A 24,510-nucleotide genomic window follows, 5' to 3' on the forward strand; every position below is an offset into this window, starting at 1 on the left:
GGTGGAGAGAGATAAGTGGTGGAGAGGGAAGTGAGGTGGAATTATGTTTGTTTTTTTTATTTTATTTTGAAAAAAGATTTAAAGAAAGGGTAGTTAGGACATTTCCATGAAAATAGGGGGCCATATTTGAATTTACGAAAAAAAGGGGGCCATAAAGGAAGCTGGTCACAAAGTAGGGGGCCATATAGGAATTAACTCTTATTATTTTTCTAAAATTAATTTTTCGTTTCTCCTTGTAATGGGTTATGATCAGAAATAATATGTTAGGAACAAGCTCAACAAAATATTTTCAACAAAAAAAAGCTCAACAAAATATATATAATTATTCGTAATATGTGACGAACAAAAAAAAATATTGAACTAGTATATCAAAATAATTTTGTCCTCTCCATTTTTCGTTTGACAAATTTTCAACGCTTCAATTACCATTAGAGGTAAGATTTTACCATTAGTTCATCATTAATGTCATTTCCAACGAGAGAGAGATCTCGAATCGAGAAAGAAATCGAGCATAGCATCATCTGATTAAGTTCTTTTTTTTTATCGAACAATAATTGTTACATATATCAAAACCAATTCCATTTTCATTTTAACAAATTCTTACCACTCTAACCAAGAGTTGTTGGCGCCCCAAAACATGTTTTAACCATTACAAACCAATAATTTCAATGAATTCAAAATTATTATTACATTATTATTATTATTATTATTATTATTATTATTATTATTATTATTCTTTCCCTCTAAATGGGTCAAGCCCAACAACAAAAGCAAAGTATAAATCTCATTTCTTTGAATGTAAGGCAGAAGAATAAAACTAAAAGCAAAAGTAGTCTATATCTTTATATCTCTCTATCTTCTTCTTTTTTTCTTGTATAAATCTCACTTCAAACTCAAGAACCAATCTTGAACATATAGAAACTTCAAGCTCAATTTGAAAACCATGGCAGATGGAGCAGCAAAGTCCTTAGCTTTTGTACTTCTCTTCCTTAATCTTGTCATGTATGGAATCACCACAATCATTGCTGGATGGGCTCTTCAGTATGGGATCAACCACACCTATGAAAAAGGTTAAAACATTACCATAACATTTCAACATTTTCAATCTAATCAAAACCATGACTTCATGATGCATGTATATCCAAAAAACAACTATTATAACAGAAACAATTTCATTTTTCGGCTTAGTGTCTTTTCAATATCAGATAATTTCGTTTCAACTCGTACGTTTTTATTTTCTTCTGTTATAATTGTTTATGTTTTCAAAATAGCTATAGTTGTAAGAACAAAAATAATGAAACAAGAAAAATTAGGCAGATTCTGGACATAAATCTTATTTGGCTTGTTGTGATTTGCCCTTCCAATGATTTAATTTGATCCATCGAATCACGACAAGCCACATTAAATTTCTGCATAGAGTCTGCCTAGTTTTTCTAGTTCTTTAACATTACACTTTTTCATGGTAATTTGTATGGGTTTAGATCTCTCAGAAACTTACTCAGAAAATGAAATATGATGAATTTGCAGCTTCTACTTTGATGATCCCAGTTAGGCTATTTCCAATATTCTTTCCCATTGGAAACATGGCAACTGGATTCTTTGTTATTTTCTCACTTGTTGCTGGTCTTGTGGGCATTGCTTCATCAATCTCTGGAATTAATAACATCCTTCAATGGAATCTACCAAACTTGCTCTCAGCTGCAACTACTTCCTTCATTACTTGGGCTCTCACTATTCTAGCTATGGGGTAAATACACTTCTCTTTCTCTCTTTACAACATCTTTTTATAACATACATCAAATATCTACAAAAATTATTACTACTATATATTTGATACGATATAAATTTTGTCGACAGAAGTTTCGTCGGTGGTTTACTGCAGTTTAATGTAGTGCGTTCGCGTCATAAATATGTGAAAAATTGTATCTCATTAATTGAGAGATGTTTGTGTTGCAGGTTGGCATGGAAAGAGATTAGCATTGGACCTAGAGATTCAAACTTGGTAAGTGGAAAAACACTATTTTTCAGTATTTTTTGTGGTAATGAGGGAAGAAAGTATAAGCTCAAATTTTTTTTCATGTATGAAAAATAATAAAAGAATAGGTACCAAGTAAATTATTAGAGAGAAAGAATTAAAATTTTGTTTCTTACTTGTTTTTCATTCAAATTTTGTAGAGAGCATTGGAGACATTTACATTCATTTTGAGTGGCACACAATTGGTTTGTGCTGGTGCAATCCACTCAGGGATCCAAGACATCAACCGTTGATGAGTCAAAATCTTAGGGTTTTGATTGTTTACTATCAAACCTTTCACTACAAAAATATCATATTGAATGTTTTTCTTTATTTGATTTGGTTTGATTTTTCTCCCTTTTCTCTTGTGTGGGAAGTGTAACTACTTTTGTGAAGGCACATTGCCCTTATTTGATATATAAAATATTAACTTTCTTTATTTTTGCAATATAATGTAAGCAATTGAAGACTTGCTATAAAAATAATATTACAATGTTAGCAATTGCAATGACGAGATGTCAAAATATTCTAATATTAGAGGAAATTCTAGATAGAATGATAGTAAAAAAAAAAATGTAACAAACTAAGAGATAGAGTGCCGATACAGGCTTATCGAGTTTCATTAGACTGATGAAATTGTTTTTGGAGAGAACACTCCATCAAAAACATCAATTCAGTAGTGATAAAGCAAGAGAAATCCGACATAGATTTGGGAGAGAATTTCAAAACAACGATCGAAATTTTCTCTTAGTTTAGGACACAAATCAAGAGAAAGTTGACAAATCAACCCCAACCATTGATTCGAGATTCCCTCCCAAATCTGCCTATGATTTTCCCTGCTAGATCACTTCCTAATCAATTTGATTTGATATATCTGACTTAATTGTGCTTGAAAGGATGCTTAATTTGAAGACCTCAAAAATATTTTTTTTTTGTGTTTGGTCCGTCCTTTCTCTTCTCGACCTTGGACTTCTTTAATTCACCATCATCGCTGACCACAACACCATCAGCTATCACCAATCACACCACCACCTACTTTCTCTTATCTCTCTGTCTCTTTCTCCTCTCAAGTCTTTCGCTGGTCTCTCTCTCTCCATTCACTCGCTTCCTCTTCTCTCCATTCACACTCTCTCTCCTCTCCCCGTTACATTATTTGTCTTTTCTCTTTATCTACAATAGAGAGGTTCCCTCTACCGCTGACACTAGTTTTGCCTGAATCTCTCCTCCAGGGTGTCGAACGTTCGCTTGTGATCTAATGTGTTAAGGATAAGTAATTATTCTCGGTTATAACCTAGTTAGATTAGCTTAATCAATAACCTAGTTAGATTAGCTTAATCAACATTAGTTAGAAAAGTTGTTATGAAACTGTTAGAGTTAGTTAAGAAGGGTTTTAGAGTTAGTTAAGAAAAGAGTTAGTTATAACTAACTCTTTCTCTCTCTCTCTACTTTCTGTTTCTCTTTCTGTTTCTCTCTTTCTCTTAATCTCTATTTAAACTCAAGAGTTGAATTGTAATGGTTAATGTTAATGAATGAAATCAAAAATCAATTCTCTCTTCTTCTTCTTTTCTAATATGGTAACAGAGCCTTCAACTTTTTCGATCTTCTCGATCAAATCAGGTTTAATTTTCTAAATCTTTCTTCTTCTTTTCCTTGTTTAATTGTTCCTTTGTCTAATTGTTCCTTTTTCTTCTTTCAATCAACGAAATTTTCTCCTTTTCTCCATTAATGGCTACTGGTTCTTCTTCTTCTTCTCCAAATTTTTCTTCTTCTTCTTCCTTTGTTACTCTTCCATCTCCTTCTACTGTCAATCAATATGTTTCAAATAAGCTAACATCCACAAACTACATATTTTGGAAATCTCAATTTCTTCCTCTACTGCGTTCTTATGATGTTCTTAGTATTGTGGATGGCACATCTCCTTGCCCTACCAAATTCATTCGTTCTCATGATTCAGATCTTCCATTACTTAATCCTGAATATACTAATTGGATTAAGCAAGATCAAATGATCCTCAGCTGGCTTCTTGCCTCTCTCACTGAAGAAACTCACAGTCAAGTGCTTGATCTATCCAGTTCTCATGAGGTCTGGTCTGAACTAGAAAAATCTTACTCCTCTCACTCAAAAGCTAGAGTTTCAAACCTCAAACATGATCTTCAATCTTTAAAGAAAGGTTCTGATTCCATTCAAACCTATTTTAACAAAGCCAAATCTCTTGCTTTACAACTACGACAAGCTTCTAAACCTATCTCTGATGATGATCTCTGTGATACAATTCTCAGAGGTCTATCTTCTGATTATGGCCCCTTTCGTGCTGCTTTCTCTCTTCAATCACAAAATTACTCTATTAATGATCTTCTCGGTCTTCTCCTTATTGAAGAAAACAGATTACAACATGAGGCTTCTCTTTATCTTGCTAATTCCTCTATTAATTTCACTCAAAATTCTTCTTCTAGAGGTTTTCATCGAGCTCCTTCTTATTTTCGAGGAAGAGGAAGATCTGATGTGCGATTTCATGGTAGAAATATGATTAGAGGTCGATCACCTAATAATTCTTCTCCAGTTATATGCCAAATTTGTGGCAAATCAGGTCATTATGCCTTCTACTGTTACAATAAGAATAACTCAGCATTTCAACCTAAATCTTCTTCTTCTTCTGATCATCAAACCTTTCTTACTGAATTTGATGATTCTCATTCTTACTTTCCAGATTACTCATCAGCCTATTATCATTCTTATCCCTACTCTGATGCTGATCAATCTTATGTTCCCTCTCACTTTGATTCTCCCTCTTCTACTGATTATGAGACTTATTTCCCAGAGATTCATAACACATATACTTCTGCTCCACCACCTTCTTCATCTTCTTCCTCCACCACTTGGAATCCAGATTCTGGTGCTACTCATCATGTCACTTCTGAACTAGCAAATTTGAGCATTCAATCAGAATTCAAAGGTCAAGGTCAAGTAAAGATTGGCAATGGCTCAGGTTTGTCTATTTCTCATACTGGTTCAACTTATGCATCTTTTGATTCTAATCCTTTTTTACTTAAGGACATTCTTCATGTTCCTTCTATTACTAAGAATCTTCTATCTGTTCATAAGTTTGCTAAAGACAATAATTGTTATTTTCAATTCTTTCCCTATCATTTTAACATCAAGGATCTTCAAACTAACAAGGAGCTTGTCCAAGGGCCATGTGAGGATGGTCTTTACAAAGTTCAGCTTCATACTCCTTCATCTGATATTAATGGTGCTGTCTATGCTTCCTCATTGGCTCCTGATTGGCATTCTCGACTTGGTCATCCAGCCTTCAGAACAATGAAACATGTAATTCAATCAAATAAACTTCATTTTACTTCTCTTCTTCCATTTGTTTGTAATTCTTGTCAAATGGCCAAAAGCCATTCTCTGTTTCATCCATCAAGTGTATCTTCTGTAAATGCTCCTTTAGACTTAATACACTCTGATGTTTGGGGACCTGCTTCCACTCCTTCCTTTAATGGATACAAATACTATGTTACCTTTCTAGACACATTCACTAGATACACTTGGATTTTTCCCCTTCTTAATAAGTCTGATGTGTTCTCAACTTTCCTTCTCTTCAAATCTCATGTTGAAACTCTATTTTCTCTCAAAATAAAATGTCTACAATCTGATTGGGGTGGTGAATTTCGAAATGTATCCAAGTTTCTTGAGGCAAATGGTATTGGTCATAGAATTTCATGTCCTCATGATCATGCACAGAATGGTATGGTGGAAAGAAAGCATAGACACATAGTAGAAACTGGTCTAGCTTTGTTAGCTCATGCTAACTTACCTATTTCTTTTTTGGGATTTTGCATTTGAGACTGCTGTCTATCTCATAAACAGATTGCCTACTCCAGTACTTCATGACATCTCTCCTCTTGAAGCTTTATTTCACACAAAACCAGACTACAACTATCTCAAAATCTTTGGATGTGGATGTTATCCTTGTCTTCGACCCTATAATAAACACAAATTAGATTTTAGAAGTTCTTGTCACATTTTCCTTGGGTATAGTCCTAAGCATAAGGGTCATAGATGTCTTAATCCTATCAATCATCATATTGTCATCTCCTCTAATGTGGTGTTTGATGAATCCCTTTTTCCCTATCAATCACTTATCACTCCTTCTCAATCTTTCTCACCTTCCACCTCAATTCCATTCTCCCCTCCTCTTATTCCATCTTCTTCTCCTATCCCATCTTCTCCTCCTATCCCATCTTCTCCTCTTATTCCAATCTCTTCTCTTATTCCATCTTCTCCTTCTATTCCATCCTCTCCTCTTATTCCATCTTCTTCTCCTATCACATCTTCTCCTCCTATTCCATCCTCTTCTCATATTCCATCTTCAATTCCTCCTGTTTTGAACTCTCATCCTATGATAACCAGGGCCAAAGATGGTATTCGAAAACCAAAAGCTTATACTGTTTCTCTTCCACCCAATGACATTACTCCAACTACATATCTCCAAGCTTCTAAAGATCCCAAATGGAGATCAGCCATGTCTGAGGAGATCAATGCTCTAATTCAGAATGGTACTTGGGAACTTATTCCCTCTTCTTCTACTATGAATGTTATTGGCTGTAAATGGGTATTTAGAATCAAGAAAAATGCTGATGGTTCTATTTCTAGATACAAAGCTCGATTAGTTGCTAAGGGCTTCAATCAAGTTGAGGGTATAGATTATGAGGAGACTTTCAGTCCAGTCATCAAACCTGTCTCTATTAGAATTATACTTTCTTTGGCTGTCTCAAAAGGGTGGGTTCTTAGACAACTTGATATCAAAAATGCCTTTCTTAATGGCTTTCTCAAGGAAGAGGTTTATATGAGCCAACCTCCTGGTTTCATTGATTCAGATAAACCCACTCATGTCTGCAAACTACAAAGATCACTCTATGGTCTCAAACAAGCTCCTCGAGCTTGGTTTGAGAGACTAAGTTCTTATCTTCTAAGTCAAGGTTTCATGGCTTCTCAAACTGATACCTCTTTGTTTTATAGCATCTCTTCTACTTCTGTTCTTTATATTCTCATCTATGTTGATGATATCATCATCACTGGGAGTGACTCTTCTTTGGTTCAATCTACTATTTCTTCTCTCTCTCAAGAATTTGCTATCTCTGATTTAGGTTCTCTCAATTTCTTTCTTGGAATTGAGGTGACACCTAATTCAGATGGTCTTCTTCTCTCTCAAAAGCAATATATCTCCAACCTTCTTCTCAAAACAAAGATGAATGATGCTAAGTCTGTCTCTACTCCAATGGCTCCTTCCACAATTCTGAAGTTGGATGAGGGTGATCCTTTAAGTGACTCAGACATCACTTTATATAGAAGCACAGTGGGTGCCTTACAGTATGCTACTATTACCAGACCGGATATTTCGTATGCTGTCAACAAAGTTTGTCAATTTCTTAAACAACCTACTCAAGATCATTGGAGTGCAGTTAAACGAATATTAAGATATCTCAAGAACACCATTGACTATTGTTTTACAATTCATAAGTCATCTCTTACTCTTAATGGTTTCTCGGATTGCAACCTCCAAGCCTTTTCAGATGCTGATTGGGCAGGATGTCCAGATGATAGAAAGTCCACTGGTGGCATTCTCATTTTCATGGGCTCTAATTTGATTTCATGGTGTTCTAAGAAGCAGGGAACAGTTGCTCGTTCTAGCACTGAGGCTGAGTACAAGGCAATTGCAGATGCTACCTCTGAGCTTCTTTGGATTCAATCCCTTTTTGATGAATTAACAATTCAATCAAATTCTTCTCCAATACTTTGGTGTGACAATCTAGGGGCCACTTATCTCACAACCAATCCAATATTTCATAGTCGCATGAAGCATGTTGAAATAGCTTATCATTTTGTGCGTGACATGGTGAAGAATCATAAGCTTCAGGTGCGACACATCTCTACCCATGATCAGCTTGCTGACATCCTCACCAAGCCTCTCTCCATCACTCGGTTTACTGCCCTAAGATCCAAACTCAACATCTCTCCACCCATGTTGAGTTTGCAGGGGGATGTTAAGGATAAGTAATTATTCTCGGTTATAACCTAGTTAGATTAGCTTAATCAATAACCTAGTTAGATTAGCTTAATCAACATTAGTTAGAAAAGTTGTTATGAAACTGTTAGAGTTAGTTAAGAAGGGTTTTAGAGTTAGTTAAGAAAAGAGTTAGTTATAACTAACTCTTTCTCTCTCTCTCTCTACTTTCTGTTTCTCTTTCTGTTTCTCTCTTTCTCTTAATCTCTATTTAAACTCAAGAGTTGAATTGTAATGGTTAATGTTAATGAATGAAATCAAAAATCAATTCTCTCTTCTTCTTCTTTTCTAATATAATGACAGAGGGAATAGAGGGAGAGTGAAGAGAAGGTAGGAGACATATACAAAGGCAAAGGGTGGTGGTTGTGGTGTTGTCTGTGGTGGTACGCCTTGAGTATTGTTCGGGGCGGATCACCTCAGACGTGAAAATGTGTGCGGACTTAGACGAGTTTTGGACACCAGTCTATAAGAAATTATCTGCTGCAGTCTTTCCGATAGTCATAATGAACATAAAATACTAGAGCCTGACCGACCTGACTTGATGAGAGAGTAACCGCGATCCCCCGATTGCCCCGATTCCCAACCCTAGGTGTAAGGAGAGTGTTAAAAAATATGCAAGTGATGACAATCAGAAAGATGGGTGTACTAAGATTTGTCTTAGTGTGTCTACTTCATTTGTAATCTCATAAATCTTTCTTAAGAATCCTTTTGTAGCTTATTAAACTTCAAGTTTTGTGTCTGTACCAGCATATTAGTAACTCTGTTTATTTCTAGAATCCTTCTTGATCTGTTCTTTAGGAAGGTTATTTCCTTTCTCTCTTAATACGATGGTAGTAGATCAGTGTGTAATTTTAAGTTTGTTTGAATTTTACCTTCATGGATTTCTCGGCGCCGAGCTTGAAGATTCCGATAACAATACCAATCTCCGGCCAACTGCGAGAGACAGGACGCGTGCCACTTGTGGAGAGCTTGTTCCTTCTGATTGTAACACGTATCCTCACACTTGCCTCCCACAATCTCCTTGGCCGACTACCAAAGTCTTAGTGGGCTCGGATTGCACTGGGCCCAAGTTACTTTCCTTCTATTGGGCTTGTAATTGCTACTGGCTAGGGCACCCCTTTGATCCTGGAGTTTCTACTCGAGCTTGGGCCTTATTCCTTTTAGGCCAAACGTTTGACCCTGGCAAATCGACTAACTTAATTGCACAAACCTCTACTGGAGCTGCTTATATCGACTTCGCTTTTCGAAAGAGATTTTTTCGTTGCTTGTCTTGGAGTACAATTCTATTAACACTCTCTTCGCCTTGGGTAGCCTTGCTACCATGTTGTGCTGATTCAGCGGGGTCTTTCGACCTAGACTGGTTCAGCGTCCCTAATTACCAGGTATTCAATTATTCTTCCTTCGGTAGACGGTTGGATATTATTTCTCTTTTGAGAGAAGTCTGGAGGGTAACCGTGGAGTCTCACGACTCCGATTATTGGAACTTATTTTTCTTCTTTGAAGATGGTAAGTTCTTGTTTCACCCTACCCGAGAGTTGTTATTCATCTTTGTAGTTTTGGGACAAGTATGGATTGATCTGCTAGAAAGCCTTATGGAGCTGTGTGGGTTATCATGCTCGAGTCACGATGAGTTGAAGTGGACTTCAAAACATGTTTTCAATGAACTCAAGAAGCAAGCTCCATCTTTTACTAATATTTCTGTTCTGCATGTATATATATGAAGTTTAACAGTAAAACTTATAATTTTGCTGTAAACTCTAGGAAGAACAACACAACTATCACTATTAGTTTTCCTAACTGCACTCTATCTCATTGGAACATCAATGTATCTCGCTTAATTATCAATCAATAGATGTTATTTTGTCTCAAAAAAATTGCCTTTTGGCCCATCAAAGAAGTTTGATTAAAAAAAAAAAAAAAAAAAAAAAAAGAGAAAGATGGGTGTAATTATCCGGGCACTGCTGAATAATGACAAGTTTTCTGTATTTCTCTTCCTCTTCACTAAACCAAACAACATTCTACCATGAACTCCATCAGACTTCAAACCTTCCCAACTCTCTATTTTCCAGTTTTACCTTCAAATTCAACTCAAATAACCCTAATTCCTTTGAAATCAACACTTCAATTTCATCCCAATCTTTCAAACCCTAGAACCCATTTTCCATGGAAGAAAACTCATCACCAATCAGTAAACAAAAGCAGGAGAAAATATGTAGTTTTTAGTTCAGTGAATGAAAATGGTGGAATCGGGAAATGGGCTAAATGGGTTCCAAAAGGAGTAGTAGCTGAGAGAATTCTGAGATTGATTTCCACTGCTACTTCAAGTCCAATTTGTCAGTATGTTTCATCCCCTACCACATTTTTGCATTCCGTGGATCCTCGAATTAAATTGGTAAATTTTAATTTCAAAGAAGAAAGATTCTTGATTGATTATGTAATATATGTCTCTAAGAAGGATTTTGATTAATGGGTTTATTAGGTTATCAACTAGGCTACTTAAATGTTCAAACTTTTTACAGAAATTGAAGTTTAGGTTGAATGGGTATGCTTGTTTTTGGTTAATTCTTTTCTTATTAGATGAATCTTTGAATTTTGGGAGGAAATTATTGTTAGGGTTTCATTAGAGTTTTTTTTTTTTTTTTTTTTTGTTGACAAAGGGTTTCATTAGAGTTGTTGATTGTGATATTGATATATGAGATGTTGGCATTTTTATTTTTGGAGAACTTATGTCAATGATTGAATAAAAATTTACGTTTTTTAAGCTTTGAGAAGCTTATGACAATTTTTACTCACAATTGTTTTAATACTTCTGATTCTTTTGAAATTACATTTAAGATGCCAATTGGTGTCAATTTTGTGTAGGTATGGCTTCTGGCTCTTGTTGTTTTACCTGCGAGATCACATATCATTATGCGGTTTGGGTTAGTTGGGTATTTGGCTCTTCTGTCCATATGGATTCTCCCCAGACAAGTTTGGATGGTAAGTTTGATTCTTAACTAATAAAGCATTAATCTCCAAAAGAAGGAGAGAGAAACTTACAGCTCCAAGTATATCCAATTGACGTAGTAGGTCCCTTCGAGATTGGACACCTGTGTGGTCGAGTGGTAGTGACTCCACTAATAGAACCAAACTATCATTTCTACCATCCCCAAATTGATGAAATAAATGATTTTCGATTGACGCTCACGGTTTTTATAACTTAGATGTAGTTGGGTGTGACAGTATTAGTAGTCTTCGGCTGTTGAAAGTTAAGATTCAATGGTTGACATAAACTCCCATAAGTAGAAATATGGTTGTATTATGTAATCTTTTGCACCTTGTCTAATGGAAATCTTGTTGCTTCCATTTATCCAAATCAGATAATTCTGTTTTTCCTTTTCCATCGGTTTGTTCTCTTTTTTCTACTTCATACTTCACTCTTCGCAGATAAAAAAAACTTGAGCAGAGTTGTAGATCATTGTGTTTATTGTACTGCTGTCCTGTTCTGATTGATAGTTAACATCTGTGTAGGACCAATTGGGAAGAGTTGGATTGCTGTCCACGATTCTATTTATAATGTTGGGATTTGGTTCGGATGGTGTACCTCCACTAGTCCAATTAAGAACCCCACCCCCAACAATGACAGGACTGTCGAATATTCCTTCAGCTTTGGGAGGTTATTCATATTTAGTCATGAAGTTAGGTCCTCTGCAGCTTACAAGGAAAGGATTGTCAGTAGCAAGCACATCCGCATGCTTAACCTTCACGGTATATACCTTTTTCTTTCCCATCTTTTACATTTATTTTTGGGTCGTCGGTCTCTGGTAAAAGCAGTTCTAGTCTCTCAAGCTAAGCAATTTGGGTCGGGCATCGGCTCAGGATCGCCAAGGTTCGACTCCTCCGGTCCAAGTCGAGTAACTCGACCGAGTTCTAGCTGAGTTTGCTATCAACTCTACTTTAATAATTCAAATTAAATCATAAATATTCAAAGTCTCGAACATAACAACTGACTGGCAGAGTTCGGGTCGCTATATGCTCGAGCTATCCCAAATCCTCATCTGATACCCGAGATACTCAATTGCTCGGCCCAGACCTACTACTTGGCTCTAGAGTATATACGTAAATGTTTTATCAATTTTTTTTAACTTGATTTTCAGAGCAAGATTTAACTAGGTAGCTCAGCACTTTAGCTTTCTTGAACTCTTCTTCATGAATTATATCTTTTGGTTCGTCAATTGAATTGAAATAACATAGAATTCGGTCTCTTTTCATGAAAGATTTTCCAAAGTGCGAGCCTTTGTTTGACGACCACCACTCCAGAGCAACTGGCTTCTGCTTTACGATGGTTCATGCTTCCCTTGATACCCATTGGCGTCCCGGTAGCTGAAATAATCCTCACCTTACTGCTTTCCTTGAGGTTCATCAGTCTAGTATTTGATGAGGTAAGATAAATTTATTCATCTAAACGAGCTCCCTTTATTATTTCTACTCTTGAATTTTTCGTATAATATTTTATTTTTGCAGGTTCGAAATGCTGCGTTGGGGATTGTAGCTCGTAGGATTAACTGGAAGCAATTGACGTTTATGGAAACAGTTGAGAGTAAGTTCCTATGTATAAGAATCAGTCACTTCATTAGAGATGAATTTCATTTCCTCGACGTAATCCCAGAGGGTCAAAGCAATTTTGATTGGTGACGCTCATAACAAATTCTTTAGGAGATTGTTTGGCTTCTTCTCAAGTTGTTATGGCTCTGGGATGTTTCAAGTATTGCTCTTTGCCTAGTCACGATGTTCACTTGGAACAGTAGTAAATAAGTTTGCGAGTTTGTTTAACTGCGTCGAAATTTGGCTTCGTGAAACCAGCATGTATGACATATATGTGGTAGTTTCTTACCAGTAAGCGGGTAATCCTAATAATTATATTTCTCTTTTATGACTGTTTGAATTTTGCAGTTTTCTTCACATACGTTCGACGAATCTTCAAAAATATTTTCAGCCATGCCGAGCACATCACTCAGGTTTATTCCAACTCACATATAAGTTCGTCGATCCCAGTACTCAGTTTCCAGTGTAACACACGAACTTGTTTCCATCATTGACCTAGACTTAGCATCAGACAACAGTTGGATACTATCTTAATCATTTCAAGAGCAATCTAGTCTCAAATCCATAACATTGATCTTGAGAAGTTCCCTTTTGAGTAATTTCATTTGCATAATCTTGGTATTTCAGGCAATGATTGTAAGAGGCTTCTACGGAGATGGCAACACACACAAGATTTATTTCCTTTCGAACTCAACCATTGGTATGGCAGATATTGTTTCCTTATTGAGCCTTGCCGGTGTAATTGGGGCAGCCGTCTTTTCTGAATGCTACCTTATATAATATCCTTTCCCCATGTAAGACCCACACAACATTATCCCTCATTTTACTAGCACTTCCGTGTATTATAAAGTCTGAGATTATTGTTTTTTGAATTTACTCGGCTGCAGTTCTAATCCTCAGAGATTTAAGTTACCTGCGAAAAATATCCAGCGGCAAATCAACTGCTCAGAGAACTCCCAGTCCATTCAAGACTAATGGGAGTCGTTAGATAAGATTATCACACTCAAGGCGGGTGGTCGATTTATGCTTCGTAAAGGAAGGGATTCTTTGCTTATATAGTTCGAAGTTGTTGCGTCCAATATTTAGGTGTGAATGGTCGTCAACCTATACAACAGTGGACAAGTTTTTTCTGTCCATCTTGCGAAATGAAGATCGATATAATTATGTGCAGCAATGAGATGTGAAATGCTCATTCATGTACCAAATTCAATACTATGATACCTTTTTTTATGTGGATGAAGGGGATTACCCTTCCTCACATTACCCATATGTAATTCTTGAACAGCTCTTTACAGAATTGTTAGTATTATGAATATACTTACCATTGGTACTTTATGTTGCTTCCATCTTGTGTGTCTGCCTGTTAAAAGGAGTCTTATACCTTTCCCTTTTTTTTCTCTATTAACTACATTTATCGATACAACCCTTTAACAAAGGTTAATTGGCTCAATCTAAAGTAAAGTTTAATAAAATGGAGATAAATGATAAGTATAAAACACGATAAGCCAAGCTATACCAATTGAAACAGCTTAAAAGTGGGATGATTCGATGATCGGGCACGATCATATATAAAAGAGAAGAACATTCGTATCCAACACATCTTTGAAGACACTCGGTGCAAAAAATTAATCCAGACGAAACATGTTCAAATTTTTGGATCACTCACAAACAATATCCTCTCCTTCAAGACTTGCAACTGTTTAGCTTCTTTAGTGGTCCTAAAGTTAAGCAGAACCATCACCTGGCTTCCCTTCTTCGGATTTAAACTTGGACGGAGGTAAAGGAGAAGGTGAACCCTCTGCGCCCATTTCAGTTCGAAGTTCATCAATGCTCTGTTCGAGCTCGTCTATCCGGCTTCCCATTTCATCGAGTTCATTGCAGTTAAGGAAATCAAGAACTCTACATATAATCACATCAATCACAAACACAGCGAGGTAATTTTGACACATTTCAGAAGATAGTCATAATAATTTATAAAGATTTAGCAACAATGGTAGTTCCTAAATGAGATAGAACAGTGCCTTTTCCTAAACTTTAAACCCTAAATGGTAAGCAAGTGCACAGGAGTCAGTAGCTATAGGTAAGAACAACTTTCCTTTTGAACGATATTCTAAACAACTATCTCAACCTCTTCACGAGTGCAAGTGTCCACTACAAACACCTCGTCCTATCAGATATTTTAGTGCGGTAACATGTATAAAACTCAGACACTGAAAAGGATATTCTTTGAAACAATGGAGTTAGACATCTGCTGGAACCTAGATTGCTGCAAACAAGAATGATTCTTTTTAGCAACTAGAAGATATGCTTAATATAAATTCAGGGGGACTGAAAATGGAACTAGTTTCCAAGTATGTTATAACTTACCATTTGCTGAAGAAGGTTATGAACCTGAAGAAGAAAGAAGAAAACCCAGCCAGAAATTAAACTCCATTACCAACAACAGTCTTAGCATGGGTAACTAAATACACAGCAAAAGCAAAGACTCCATACTCAAGTATCAACAATCCCAAACCCATTTCAGGAGGAAAGCGTGATTTTCTTTTACTCTGGTGTGCATTTATTATATATAACATCTTAGAAAGCATAAGAATGCTAACCAATAATATATCCAAACAAAATGACCGGCAAAAAGTTTGCAAAGACTGATGAGGTCCACTATTGCATAGATACTCTAATTAAGTTTTTTTTTTTCCTACAAACATGGAGACGTCAGACTCCTAATATAACAATATTCCTTTAGTTAATAGACTCAATACAAAGAACTGAAAAGTTTAAAGAAGGAAAACTTTTGAGATGGGTAAGAGCATCTCCAATGCAAAACTCATAAAAATCTCTATTCATCATATGTGTCAAGTTTCAATTGAGATTCTCACTCCTAGGTAGCTTTAATAGAGATCCTCAATTTTTTTTTGTCTCCAATGCAAAACTCTAAACTTATCTTATTTACTTATGTGGCATAGTTATTTTTGTCAATAAATAATTAGTTATTTTAGAAAATATAGAAGACTCGATTTCTATTGGTTGAAAATCAAATATTGATGAGTTGGACAATTAGAGATATCTCAAGAGGACACTCTAGAAATAGAGTGTCCTCTTGAGATATCTCTATTCCACTCTCGACACGTCATGTTAGAGATCCAAATAGAGTGTTGCATTGGAGAGGAATTTTAAGAAAAAACTCTAAAAATCCTAGGTGGCACTCAGAGTTTCTAAGATTGGGTGTTGCATTGGAGATGCTCTAAGATTTGATCTTTAAGGTTATTCTCAGGCTGAGAACCTCCTATATTGTTAGTCAAGATTCCTATTTAATTTGTTTTTGGTACAATGCTCTTGTGTCTACACTCCTTATCTTTTCTTACGAAGAAGGCTTATTAACTATAACTTCATGTTGTTTAGAAACTTACAAAAACAGTCATATCGGCAGTGCTTTGCTTCCCATCTTCGGACTCATGCCCGTACTGCGCCTCCTGCCACCAAAAAGGACATGTCCTAAAAGTATTACGAAAGGTACAGTCTAGAAATATGAAATTTCTGCAACCACCCAAGTAAATAAGAATTTAAATAGTTCAGTGAAAATATGACAATAAGCTGAGACCAAAATTGTATGATCCCAAAGTGAGCTAGCATGACTATCAATTGATGAGTATATACATATGGTTCCTGGCAATGAACAACCCCTTTCTACGGATTGTTAACACTCCACCTGACCATTTATAGTTTATATCTCATGCTAGCATTCGTTTGTTCGAAACTTCAAACCCCAATTTCACCTTCTTCACTCCTCCACCATTTATGTTATTCTCTTGTATTTTTCAAAATGATGGTAAAAAGAAAACGAAATATATCCACACTTTATTATAATTGAAAAACAAACTAGAAGTTAGAACCGAAAGAAAGGTTTTCAATCCATTGCTAATTGTCATATACAACTATTTACATGTTGGGTTTTCTTCATTCATTTTTTCCTTCTCTTCAAACACACTTTCAATAGCGATACTAATACTAAAACTTTTGGTTGACTATATTTTACTAGACTTCTTGGTAAGGGCTTTCACTTAACCAATGGGTTTTCCCTTTCTAGTTTTTGAAGAAGAATATAGCAAATCAAGTACTAATAATCACAAGACTAAATTCAACATAATCAGTGATCCTAATCATCTAATTCTAAGAGAATCATCTAACTACTTCTTTAATCTATCCACAGAGAAATGTAAACATGAAACCCTAATTTTAACTCATAATACAGCAGAGAAACCTTAAACAAAAAATGCTATTTCAAATCAAGTTCATGAGGTTTATGATTGGAACTTCATCAACAAAATCAATTGAGTATATACCGCACTAAACTTACTAAAAACTTAAATCATTTTCGCAATAACACATAATAGACCTATCTAGAGATCTGCATTATGGTTCGATCTAAACAAAAAAAGTGAAAAACCCTTGAAAATCTGATAATTGAGAAGCATTTCTTTCACAAACCCTAATAATAATAGCAGTGAAGAAACTATGATATAAAACGTAATAAATACAAAGGAAGGTTGAGGATCAAAACCGTTTTGCTGTTCTTATCCATGAAATTTCTCTGGTTTTGGACTTCGATTGAGCTGTTTATGTCCGTCTCTCTTTTTCTCTCTCTTCTGTTCAAAGAATGGTTTTCAAAAGAAAAAGTTATAAAGAAGGATTATTGTTAAGGGAAGGTGGACGGATGCTTTGGGACATTCAAAATGATTTTGGGGCCTACAAAAGAATTTTAATATCTACTAGTCTACCTTGAAAGGAAAAATGATATATTACCCTCGCCATACACTCTTGCTTAGGTGGTCAATACGATAAGGAATATTTTTGTGTTTTCACAGTGTGAAGATAATTAAAGAAAAGACTAAAATACCCTTTGTCTTATTAGGGACGGTGCAACAGAGAGCGTACGAGAGAGTCCTGTATCAGCGTCCTGTTTGAAACCCTTAAGGGGACTTTCTCTCTCCATATTCATCACCTTTACTTCATCACTACGATCCACGAGCACTTACGACACACCATTGCCGCCATCACCTTCTCCTTCTCTCCCTTTCTCGGGCTTTAGGAGAAGTCTTAAGGAATGGTTAACCCGAGAGAGGAGGAGAAGGTGGTGGTGGTTGTCGCTGGGTGTGGGGTGGTGAAGCGAATGATGGAGATAATGAGGTGGTTTTGCAATAAACAAATGAAGGAGTCTCAAATAAATTTTTTTCTCAACGGAGGTGGAATTCATAGTTTATTGAACTTGAATGATTTAATGTATAAATAAAATATTTTGATAGGTATTAGGCCACTAGCTTAGATGGGCTTTAAGCTCCATAGTTGAATGTTTAATTTTAGGAGGTTATCGTACTTATGAAATCTTGATGAATAAACGCGTTCGTAATGAATTCGTAGAATCATAGTTAACTTTCCAAAAAAAAAATCCCTATAAATTGTGTCAAAGAATATCAGAATTCTTGTTGTCTCTTTAACATTTGTGTCCCCCAAACCATTACGAATGTTTCTCATAAATTCTCTCTTGGGTTCAAACTACACTAATTTTGGGGAAATTTATGGGCACTGTATATCTGTTTTGATTTACAAAAATGTACATTGATTCTGAATCTAATGTTCAAGTTTTAGCTCGATTCAGATATAGGATTCTGAGCGCAGTAGAATTCATATTATTGCTCCAGAAGAAAGCTAGTTTGAGTAAAACCCAAATAATACATTATTGGATAGAAATCATTTCAACATATATATATATATATTTGCCCTCCTTTAGATCCATAGTCATAGTTGCAAGGCTCTCTTTCACTGGTGATCGTAGTAGTCGCAAATTTCGATGTTATTTCATGTCCTTAATTTATTTTCATGATAAATTCATGCTATATCATATGTGTTATGAAATTGTTGGGTAACGATCCTTCAAAAAATACAATAGTATGGTCGTTCTTAGCTACCTCGTAACATTGTAAGATATCAAGAACAAAAATAATTTACAAACTAAAATTTATTCATATACGGGAAAATTCTGTCATTCCAATCAATAAGTTCTCATATTACATTGTTCTAAATAAGAATTTTTACAACAAAGTGTTATACATACACAACTTACTTCTTGGAAACGTACGCGTAGTATTGTGCCATTGGAACGACAAAGGCGATTACTAGCAAACCGCCAACTACAAGAGTGAACTGTCCGCGTTTTTCGTCAGTCTCTTCTCTGCTCCTGAAGTTGGACTCTCTTTTGTTGTCTTGAAACTTTGGTCCACCAGGATCTGGAAGCCCATCAATTGCAGCAACTAGTCTTTTAGCACTACTATATATAGCTTCATTGTACTTCTCTTCAGTAGCCAAGACTGCAAGAAGGGGAAAAAAGACACATTTTATCATCTAACTATTATATCTTCAAACAAGAAAAAGATGAATCAATAAGAGGGAAAATCACAAAGTTGATAAAAAATTCCAAACCACAACCCAATCATTCATCTATTGATTCTCAAAGCTGACTTGAAAGCCTTAGTGTTCAAGGCTTAGACAACCGTCTCTTCAAAGGAGAGTTTGGCTCAACAGGCTTTAACATGGTATCAGAGTTTTGTTTCCAGAGACGGGTTGACGAATTTTAGGCGTAGGGAGCAGAAATGCTATATGTAGAAGAAATTATTATTTTTCTAACATTGTTTACTATTAAGGCGAGTTTTGAGTGACAAGACCGCTAGCTCGTTGAGCAAGTAATATCTTACCCTGTATAGTAAATACGTATAGCTAGCGTGACTCTTATGGCTATAGGAGTTGTAAGAGTTGTTTTTTGTATGTGGATATTGAATGTGGGAAGTTTATAGTGCAAAAGTTGCCCTTCTTCTGTAAGCCTATTTTTGTGGAAAGTTAGGCGTAATGGGCTCCGACATGGTGTCATAACCCTATCGTTGAGGATGAGTTGCTAGGTGTCCGACCTTGGGTTTGTCATCTCCAACCAGATCGGATGAGTGGCTATCGATTTATATTGATCAACGCAGATAAAGAACAAAAAAATTCTTACCGGGAAGGTTCTCTGAGACAGTGGAATCAAGAATAGTATCTCCAATAGCTTGAACAAAAGCAGGTCCACCAGTGATAGCTCCTTCTTTCTGGCTAGTAACAAGCACAACAAGCCCTTTATTGCTTCCTTCTTCAATGGTGGGATACCATTTTTCTAAAACTTGGTCTGCATACTCAAATGCATCTGCTTTACTCTGCATTCATATGATTTAATGTCATTGAGAGAGCGAGAGCGAAAGAATTATAGAGAATTTGAAGAGATGAACTTACAGTAAGCTTTCGAACGGTGACGAAATTTATATGAAAGTTTTTCCTTGATTCTAAATCCGATAACAATCGTTTCAAATCCGACTTTGTTACTCGACTAAGTACACCAGCATCATCAACAACATAAGATTCTTTAGGTGGACCATCATTGAGGATATTAAATTCTGATGCCATTGCTATATCACTTGGCAAAATTGGACAAAAATTTATAGCTAAAGAAAGTGCTAGAGCTGCTAAACCATGATGAATTTGAGATACCCATTTCTTAGGAATTGATGGTTTTAGTGATGGAATATTTTGTTTCTTGAGATTTGAAGAAATGGGTTTGTTTAGAGAGAGAGAATTTTGTATGGGTTGGAGAGATGAAAAAAATTGAGTCTTTGAAGAAGAAGAAGATTTAGGATTGAGAAGAGGGATAAAAGAGTGAGGAGATAAAATGGTTTCCATGAGAGAAAGAAGAACAAAACAGAACAAAAGTTGGTTCCAATTGAATTAGTTTCTCTCTCTAACTCTAGTTTTAGGGTTAGGGTTTGGATGGTTTGGATTTGGATTGAATGGTTGAGTTCTGGATAAGATGTTAAATATCTAATAGCCATGAAATAAAGATAAGGGTAGTTTCGTCTTTTCATCACATGGCGGGAAGAGAACTAACGGTAAACGTTAAAATCTGGCCAATTATGCTAATAAGAAAATCGGTATTAAACAGTTAAATGACATATATGCCCCTAATGTTTTCTAATATACCCTAAAGAATACCATCTTATATCTGTCATCACGTTATCTACTTCCAGTCTGGTTTCCCAAAAATGGATGTTTTCTCTTCACTTTCTCTCTCATGGCCTTCCTTCTTTCTCTCTCTTCACATCCTACAAAACCTCTCCAAAACCCTAATTCCAAAACCCTTTTCAAATTCAAACCCACGATTATTTGCTATTCTACAAAGAGAGATTTTGTTTTCAGGACCATAACCATCTCCATTTTAAATCTAGCACTAGTTTTAAAAATACCCCCAATTTCATCTGCTTCTACTCAAAATGCACCCCCAAAATCAATTCTTTCAAATATTATAAGTACGAAATCATGGTTTCAATTCTATGGAAGTGGATTCTCCATTCGCATTCCTCCTGGGTTTGAAGACGTGACAGAACCTGAGGTATAATCTTTTATTAAATTCCCCCAAAAGGGTTTTTCTTAGAACTTTGTGTGATTGCCATATCTTAGTCTGCTGCAAGACTATATCAATTAGGGTTTTTTCCATTGAATTTAGAAGTTGTTCAAAATACTGTACTTCAGTGTATGGAATTTTGGTTAGTGGATTTATTATTCGATACCCTTTGAGTATAAAATGATAAATCACACTTTAGGAGCCATTTTTTGTTATATTCAAGCATTATAGTTTAGGTCAAATTTATTTGTAGAAACTAAACTTTCTTTATTAATTTGGATTGGGTCTAAATGGTTGTAGGATTATGGTGCTGGAATGTCATTATATGGGGACAAGGCAAAGCCGAAGACATATGCAGCACGATTTCAAACTCCGGACGGGTATGTGATCTTATGACTTGTAACTTGAAAATTAAGAGTGGGAAAAGGTTGTTTGTTTCAACTTATTAGAAGGTTTCGTGGTTCTTAATAGATCAGAAGTTGTGAGTGTGCTCATTCGCTCGACCAATCAGCTCAAGATTACTTTCTTAGAGGTTTGTGAAATTCTAATTATTTCGGTTTTCTATACTTAAGGTAGTCTTTATTTCAAAAGTTTATGTAGAAATGCAATCTAGATAGACTAATCATGTTTTATTTACTATTGGTTGTCTATACTAAGATGCTATGACATAACATTTGCTTCTTGGACAATTGGTACCCATGACCATATCAATTCCTTTGTTATCTTTTAAATGGTCTAGCTTTATGATTCTGCTGCAGATGAAATGTTTGCTCGTTATCGACTGCATTAACTTTGATAGTCTTGTTGGACTTTCCTCGCTCCTTTCGATTGGAAATTATTTGGTTGGCGAACAACCGTTTTCTTAGTTTGGACAGTTATGAGGCCAATTTCAGCTACTTGTAGAACACCTTTGAAACAGTGATTGTCCTTCATCTCGACCAGTTAAAGCTGTGTAACATAGATGCTCCTTTTATGGGATTTTTTCTGTCTCAGATACTTGTGTTTTAGTACCATAGTGGGATCCTCTCATTCACTTCATTGGGTATAATGTCTGATTCCCTATGTACATCTTACATGTGTACTTTGTTAGGGCCATAAAAGTACTATTTTAGGTTAATGTCTTTGTATATTAAGCTACGAAAAGTACATATATATATATATATATATACACCCGAAACCATGTACGGTTCCGATTAAGAATACTGATAATGATGTCCATATTAAATAGGTTGAAAACCTTGTTAGACCACTAGCATGATCTTGCAAATTAGTGACTGTTTTTTCTACTTGAAAGCATTTAGTAAGAAAAGTTGTTAAGTGTTGAGATGTTCCTTGACCAATTATAGTTTCCTTTTATTAAACAGGCCAAAGATATCACAGATTTGGGTTCCTTAAAAGAAGTATCGAAACTCTTCGTTCCAGGTAAATCTAAATTGGTACACTTCATCTTGTTTTATATTGTGTTTTGGAATTTAGATCACATCATTGTCTCTCCCCACTCGACTCTTTCGTATTGATTTAGTCATCCTGTTATGTTTCTATCCATGAACTATTTTATGGTAAAAAGACTTTTTATATGTCAAGTGGTACTAATCCTAATCTTTTAGTGCAGTGGGTGCAAATCTGTACTCCGCTCGCATAATCAAAATCAAAGAAGCTGATGGTGGTATCAGGTAACTTGATGGCTTCAAATCAAAGACAGTATTTTCGAATTACGCTATTTATGTATGTATATATATATGTGTGTGTGTGTGTGTGTGTGTGTGTGTGTGTGTGTGGTACACATATATGTACAAATTTGTAATGTGATTGCTACTAATTTTGATTTGCTATTCAACCCCTTTCAGGAATTACTACTTTTATGAGTTCGGTGTTGATGAACAGCATTTTGCTTTAGTAGCTGTGGTTAATAGTGGGAAGGTATTATAATCCGTATAAAAAACTTATTCCTCTTCATGCACTCTTTAGTTCAGAGCTGTGGAGCCAGCTCGCGATTCAAATCATCTTGGTTGTCTTACTTTTCGCAAGTACTGGACTAGAACTAGTGTTTCATCAAAATCCATCTTATGTGGGTGATGTATTCAACAAATTATCTTTTGATAACTATACCTCTATTATATATTATAACTATTTTCATTTCGGTTTTAGTCGAAGTTTGGGGGGGGGGGGGGGGGGGTGCGAAAAGCGGGTCTCTGGAGGCGTCGATGTGGGACGGAATAGACTCAGACTCATTCGACTATCTCATATTATAGAAATTAGAAAATACCTCTTTGATTTACCGAGTAGTACTGCTTAGCTCCCAAACAAATGATGATATCAGAATATGTGCCAACTATATTTATTTGGAATTATTGATACTAATGAGGCGCTAAACCAGAAGGCGGGGCGTCAAGTATATAATAAGAGCCTTTTAGAGAAACATGCGAGAAAGTTTAGTTTGCTCACAGTTTATATGAATTATCTTTTCATGTAGATCTTATAAGCTTGCCCTATATGTATGTATACCAGGCATATGTTGCTGGAGGAGCTGCCCCCGAGTCTAAATGGAACGAGGATGGTATGAAGCTCCGTTCTGCTGCTATCTCAATATCAACTCTATAGCCATTCAGTCAGTCAGATGTCCAATTAACAGGTCTGTGAAGTTGCAGTTCTAAGAACAGTCTATAATGTTTCGTGACCGTTGTAACTGTTTCGTACAAAAACTGTTATATCATCCGTTTTTCCGTTATAACAGCAACGACTATGGGCCATTATCTTGATTCTTGAAGGAGCTAATGTTTTCGTTTTCCCATCTGTGATTTCAGTGCTGTCAATGAAACCAGATACAGTGAGTATTGATCTTCAGAAGACTTGTAATGTACGAAAACGTATAGTAGAGGAAGAAGACATGAATTAAACCTTTGAATTCACAAGGGTTTTGATCTCAGAGGATTTTGGGATTATAAGCCTTAAATAAATCTAGGGTTCCCGGAAATTGGAAATTTTGTTAGTAAGAACTATAACATGCAGAATTGTTGATTCAACTGATTGCATTTCAATCTATCATTTTATTGTTGATTAGGGTCATTATTTCCGACAGTTCAAAAGACGGCTGTTGCAACGGAAATAACAGTCTTCCATTGTAATCATTATTTTTATTATTGTTAATTCCGATGTTTACAGTTTCTTCTCTGACTCTTTGCCGTTAGATAATCATGTAAAACGAGACCGTTATATTTGCTTTATTCGTTACTGGTATTATCGTTTGTGGCCCATTCTCTCTATACTCTATGTTTCTGCAATAATTTTGAAAAATATATCGTTACTATCATCAAGTTTTTTATTGTGACAGTAACGATATACACGACTGTTACAACATAAACAAAGCTTTAT

General features: G+C 35.7%; 5 protein-coding genes across 5 annotated transcripts; 3 read left to right on the plus strand and 2 right to left on the minus strand.

The window, feature by feature from the left end:
- Positions 1–811: 811 nt before the first annotated feature.
- On the plus strand, positions 812–2,450 carry LOC147559297 (AWPM-19-like family protein). The gene is made up of 4 exons (XM_086661181.1): positions 812–1,070; positions 1,528–1,747; positions 1,957–2,002; positions 2,176–2,450. The coding sequence occupies exons 1-4, from the start codon at positions 944–946 to the stop codon at positions 2,266–2,268; spliced, it is 486 nt and encodes a 161-aa protein (XP_086517307.1). The 5' UTR covers positions 812–943; the 3' UTR covers positions 2,269–2,450.
- Positions 2,451–10,012: 7,562 nt separating this feature from the next.
- On the plus strand, positions 10,013–14,011 carry ABCI12 (cobalt ion transmembrane transporter). The gene is made up of 8 exons (XM_086661182.1): positions 10,013–10,473; positions 10,944–11,060; positions 11,592–11,828; positions 12,338–12,502; positions 12,585–12,660; positions 13,014–13,078; positions 13,293–13,459; positions 13,553–14,011. The coding sequence occupies exons 1-7, from the start codon at positions 10,105–10,107 to the stop codon at positions 13,443–13,445; spliced, it is 1,182 nt and encodes a 393-aa protein (XP_086517308.1). The 5' UTR covers positions 10,013–10,104; the 3' UTR covers positions 13,446–13,459; positions 13,553–14,011.
- Positions 14,012–14,176: 165 nt separating this feature from the next.
- On the minus strand, positions 14,177–17,494 carry LOC147559299 (heat shock factor-binding protein-like). Its single transcript, XM_086661183.1, has 5 exons — positions 17,224–17,494; positions 16,073–16,135; positions 15,033–15,056; positions 14,889–14,931; positions 14,177–14,535 (listed from the first exon to the last, which is right to left on the minus strand). Exons 1-5 carry the CDS (start codon positions 17,242–17,244, stop codon positions 14,390–14,392), a joined length of 297 nt encoding a protein of 98 aa, XP_086517309.1. The 5' UTR covers positions 17,245–17,494; the 3' UTR covers positions 14,177–14,389.
- Positions 17,495–18,663: 1,169 nt separating this feature from the next.
- TLP18.3 (thylakoid lumen 18.3 kDa protein) lies at positions 18,664–20,529 on the minus strand. The gene is made up of 3 exons (XM_086661185.1): positions 19,977–20,529; positions 19,708–19,900; positions 18,664–19,027 (listed from the first exon to the last, which is right to left on the minus strand). The coding sequence occupies exons 1-3, from the start codon at positions 20,418–20,420 to the stop codon at positions 18,780–18,782; spliced, it is 885 nt and encodes a 294-aa protein (XP_086517311.1). The 5' UTR covers positions 20,421–20,529; the 3' UTR covers positions 18,664–18,779.
- On the plus strand, positions 20,519–24,309 carry LOC147559301 (tagatose-6-phosphate ketose/aldose isomerase, putative (Mog1/PsbP/DUF1795-like photosystem II reaction center PsbP family protein)). The gene is made up of 8 exons (XM_086661184.1): positions 20,519–21,126; positions 21,439–21,518; positions 21,610–21,670; positions 22,503–22,560; positions 22,751–22,811; positions 22,986–23,058; positions 23,647–23,770; positions 23,943–24,309. The coding sequence occupies exons 1-7, from the start codon at positions 20,809–20,811 to the stop codon at positions 23,737–23,739; spliced, it is 744 nt and encodes a 247-aa protein (XP_086517310.1). The 5' UTR covers positions 20,519–20,808; the 3' UTR covers positions 23,740–23,770; positions 23,943–24,309.
- The last annotated feature ends 201 nt before the right edge of the window (positions 24,310–24,510 follow it).

This window comes from Eschscholzia californica, unplaced genomic scaffold, assembly GCF_041429995.1.
Source record: "Eschscholzia californica isolate CP2 unplaced genomic scaffold, dmEscCali1.0.p SCAF_2, whole genome shotgun sequence".
NCBI lineage: Eukaryota > Viridiplantae > Streptophyta > Magnoliopsida > Ranunculales > Papaveraceae > Eschscholzia > Eschscholzia californica.

Excerpts from the sequence above, each read along its gene's own strand:
- LOC147559297 (XM_086661181.1), top strand. The coding sequence starts at position 944 with ATGGCAGATGGAGCAGCAAAGTCCTTAGCTTTTGTACTTCTCTTCCTT. Across the intron at positions 1,071-1,527 it reads CAACCACACCTATGAAAAAG|CTTCTACTTTGATGATCCCA; the intron begins GTTAAAACATTA and ends ATGAATTTGCAG. Across the intron at positions 1,748-1,956 it reads CTCACTATTCTAGCTATGGG|GTTGGCATGGAAAGAGATTA; the intron begins GTAAATACACTT and ends TTTGTGTTGCAG.
- LOC147559301 (XM_086661184.1), top strand. The coding sequence starts at position 20,809 with ATGGCCTTCCTTCTTTCTCTCTCTTCACATCCTACAAAACCTCTCCAA. Across the intron at positions 21,671-22,502 it reads TCAAGATTACTTTCTTAGAG|GCCAAAGATATCACAGATTT; the intron begins GTTTGTGAAATT and ends TTTATTAAACAG. Across the intron at positions 22,812-22,985 it reads GAAGCTGATGGTGGTATCAG|GAATTACTACTTTTATGAGT; the intron begins GTAACTTGATGG and ends AACCCCTTTCAG.
- LOC147559299 (XM_086661183.1), bottom strand. The coding sequence starts at position 17,244 with ATGGATAAGAACAGCAAAACG. Across the intron at positions 16,136-17,223 it reads TGGATAAGAACAGCAAAACG|GAGGCGCAGTACGGGCATGA; the intron begins GTTTTGATCCTC and ends TTTTGGTGGCAG. Across the intron at positions 14,932-15,032 it reads ATAACCTTCTTCAGCAAATG|CAATCTAGGTTCCAGCAGAT; the intron begins GTAAGTTATAAC and ends TCTTGTTTGCAG.
- ABCI12 (XM_086661182.1), top strand. The coding sequence starts at position 10,105 with ATGAACTCCATCAGACTTCAAACCTTCCCAACTCTCTATTTTCCAGTT. Across the intron at positions 12,503-12,584 it reads TCAGTCTAGTATTTGATGAG|GTTCGAAATGCTGCGTTGGG; the intron begins GTAAGATAAATT and ends TTATTTTTGCAG. Across the intron at positions 12,661-13,013 it reads GTTTATGGAAACAGTTGAGA|TTTTCTTCACATACGTTCGA; the intron begins GTAAGTTCCTAT and ends TGAATTTTGCAG.
- TLP18.3 (XM_086661185.1), bottom strand. The coding sequence starts at position 20,420 with ATGGAAACCATTTTATCTCCTCACTCTTTTATCCCTCTTCTCAATCCT. Across the intron at positions 19,901-19,976 it reads TCACCGTTCGAAAGCTTACT|AGTAAAGCAGATGCATTTGA; the intron begins GTAAGTTCATCT and ends ATATGAATGCAG. Across the intron at positions 19,028-19,707 it reads TGTCTCAGAGAACCTTCCCG|TCTTGGCTACTGAAGAGAAG; the intron begins GTAAGAATTTTT and ends CCCTTCTTGCAG.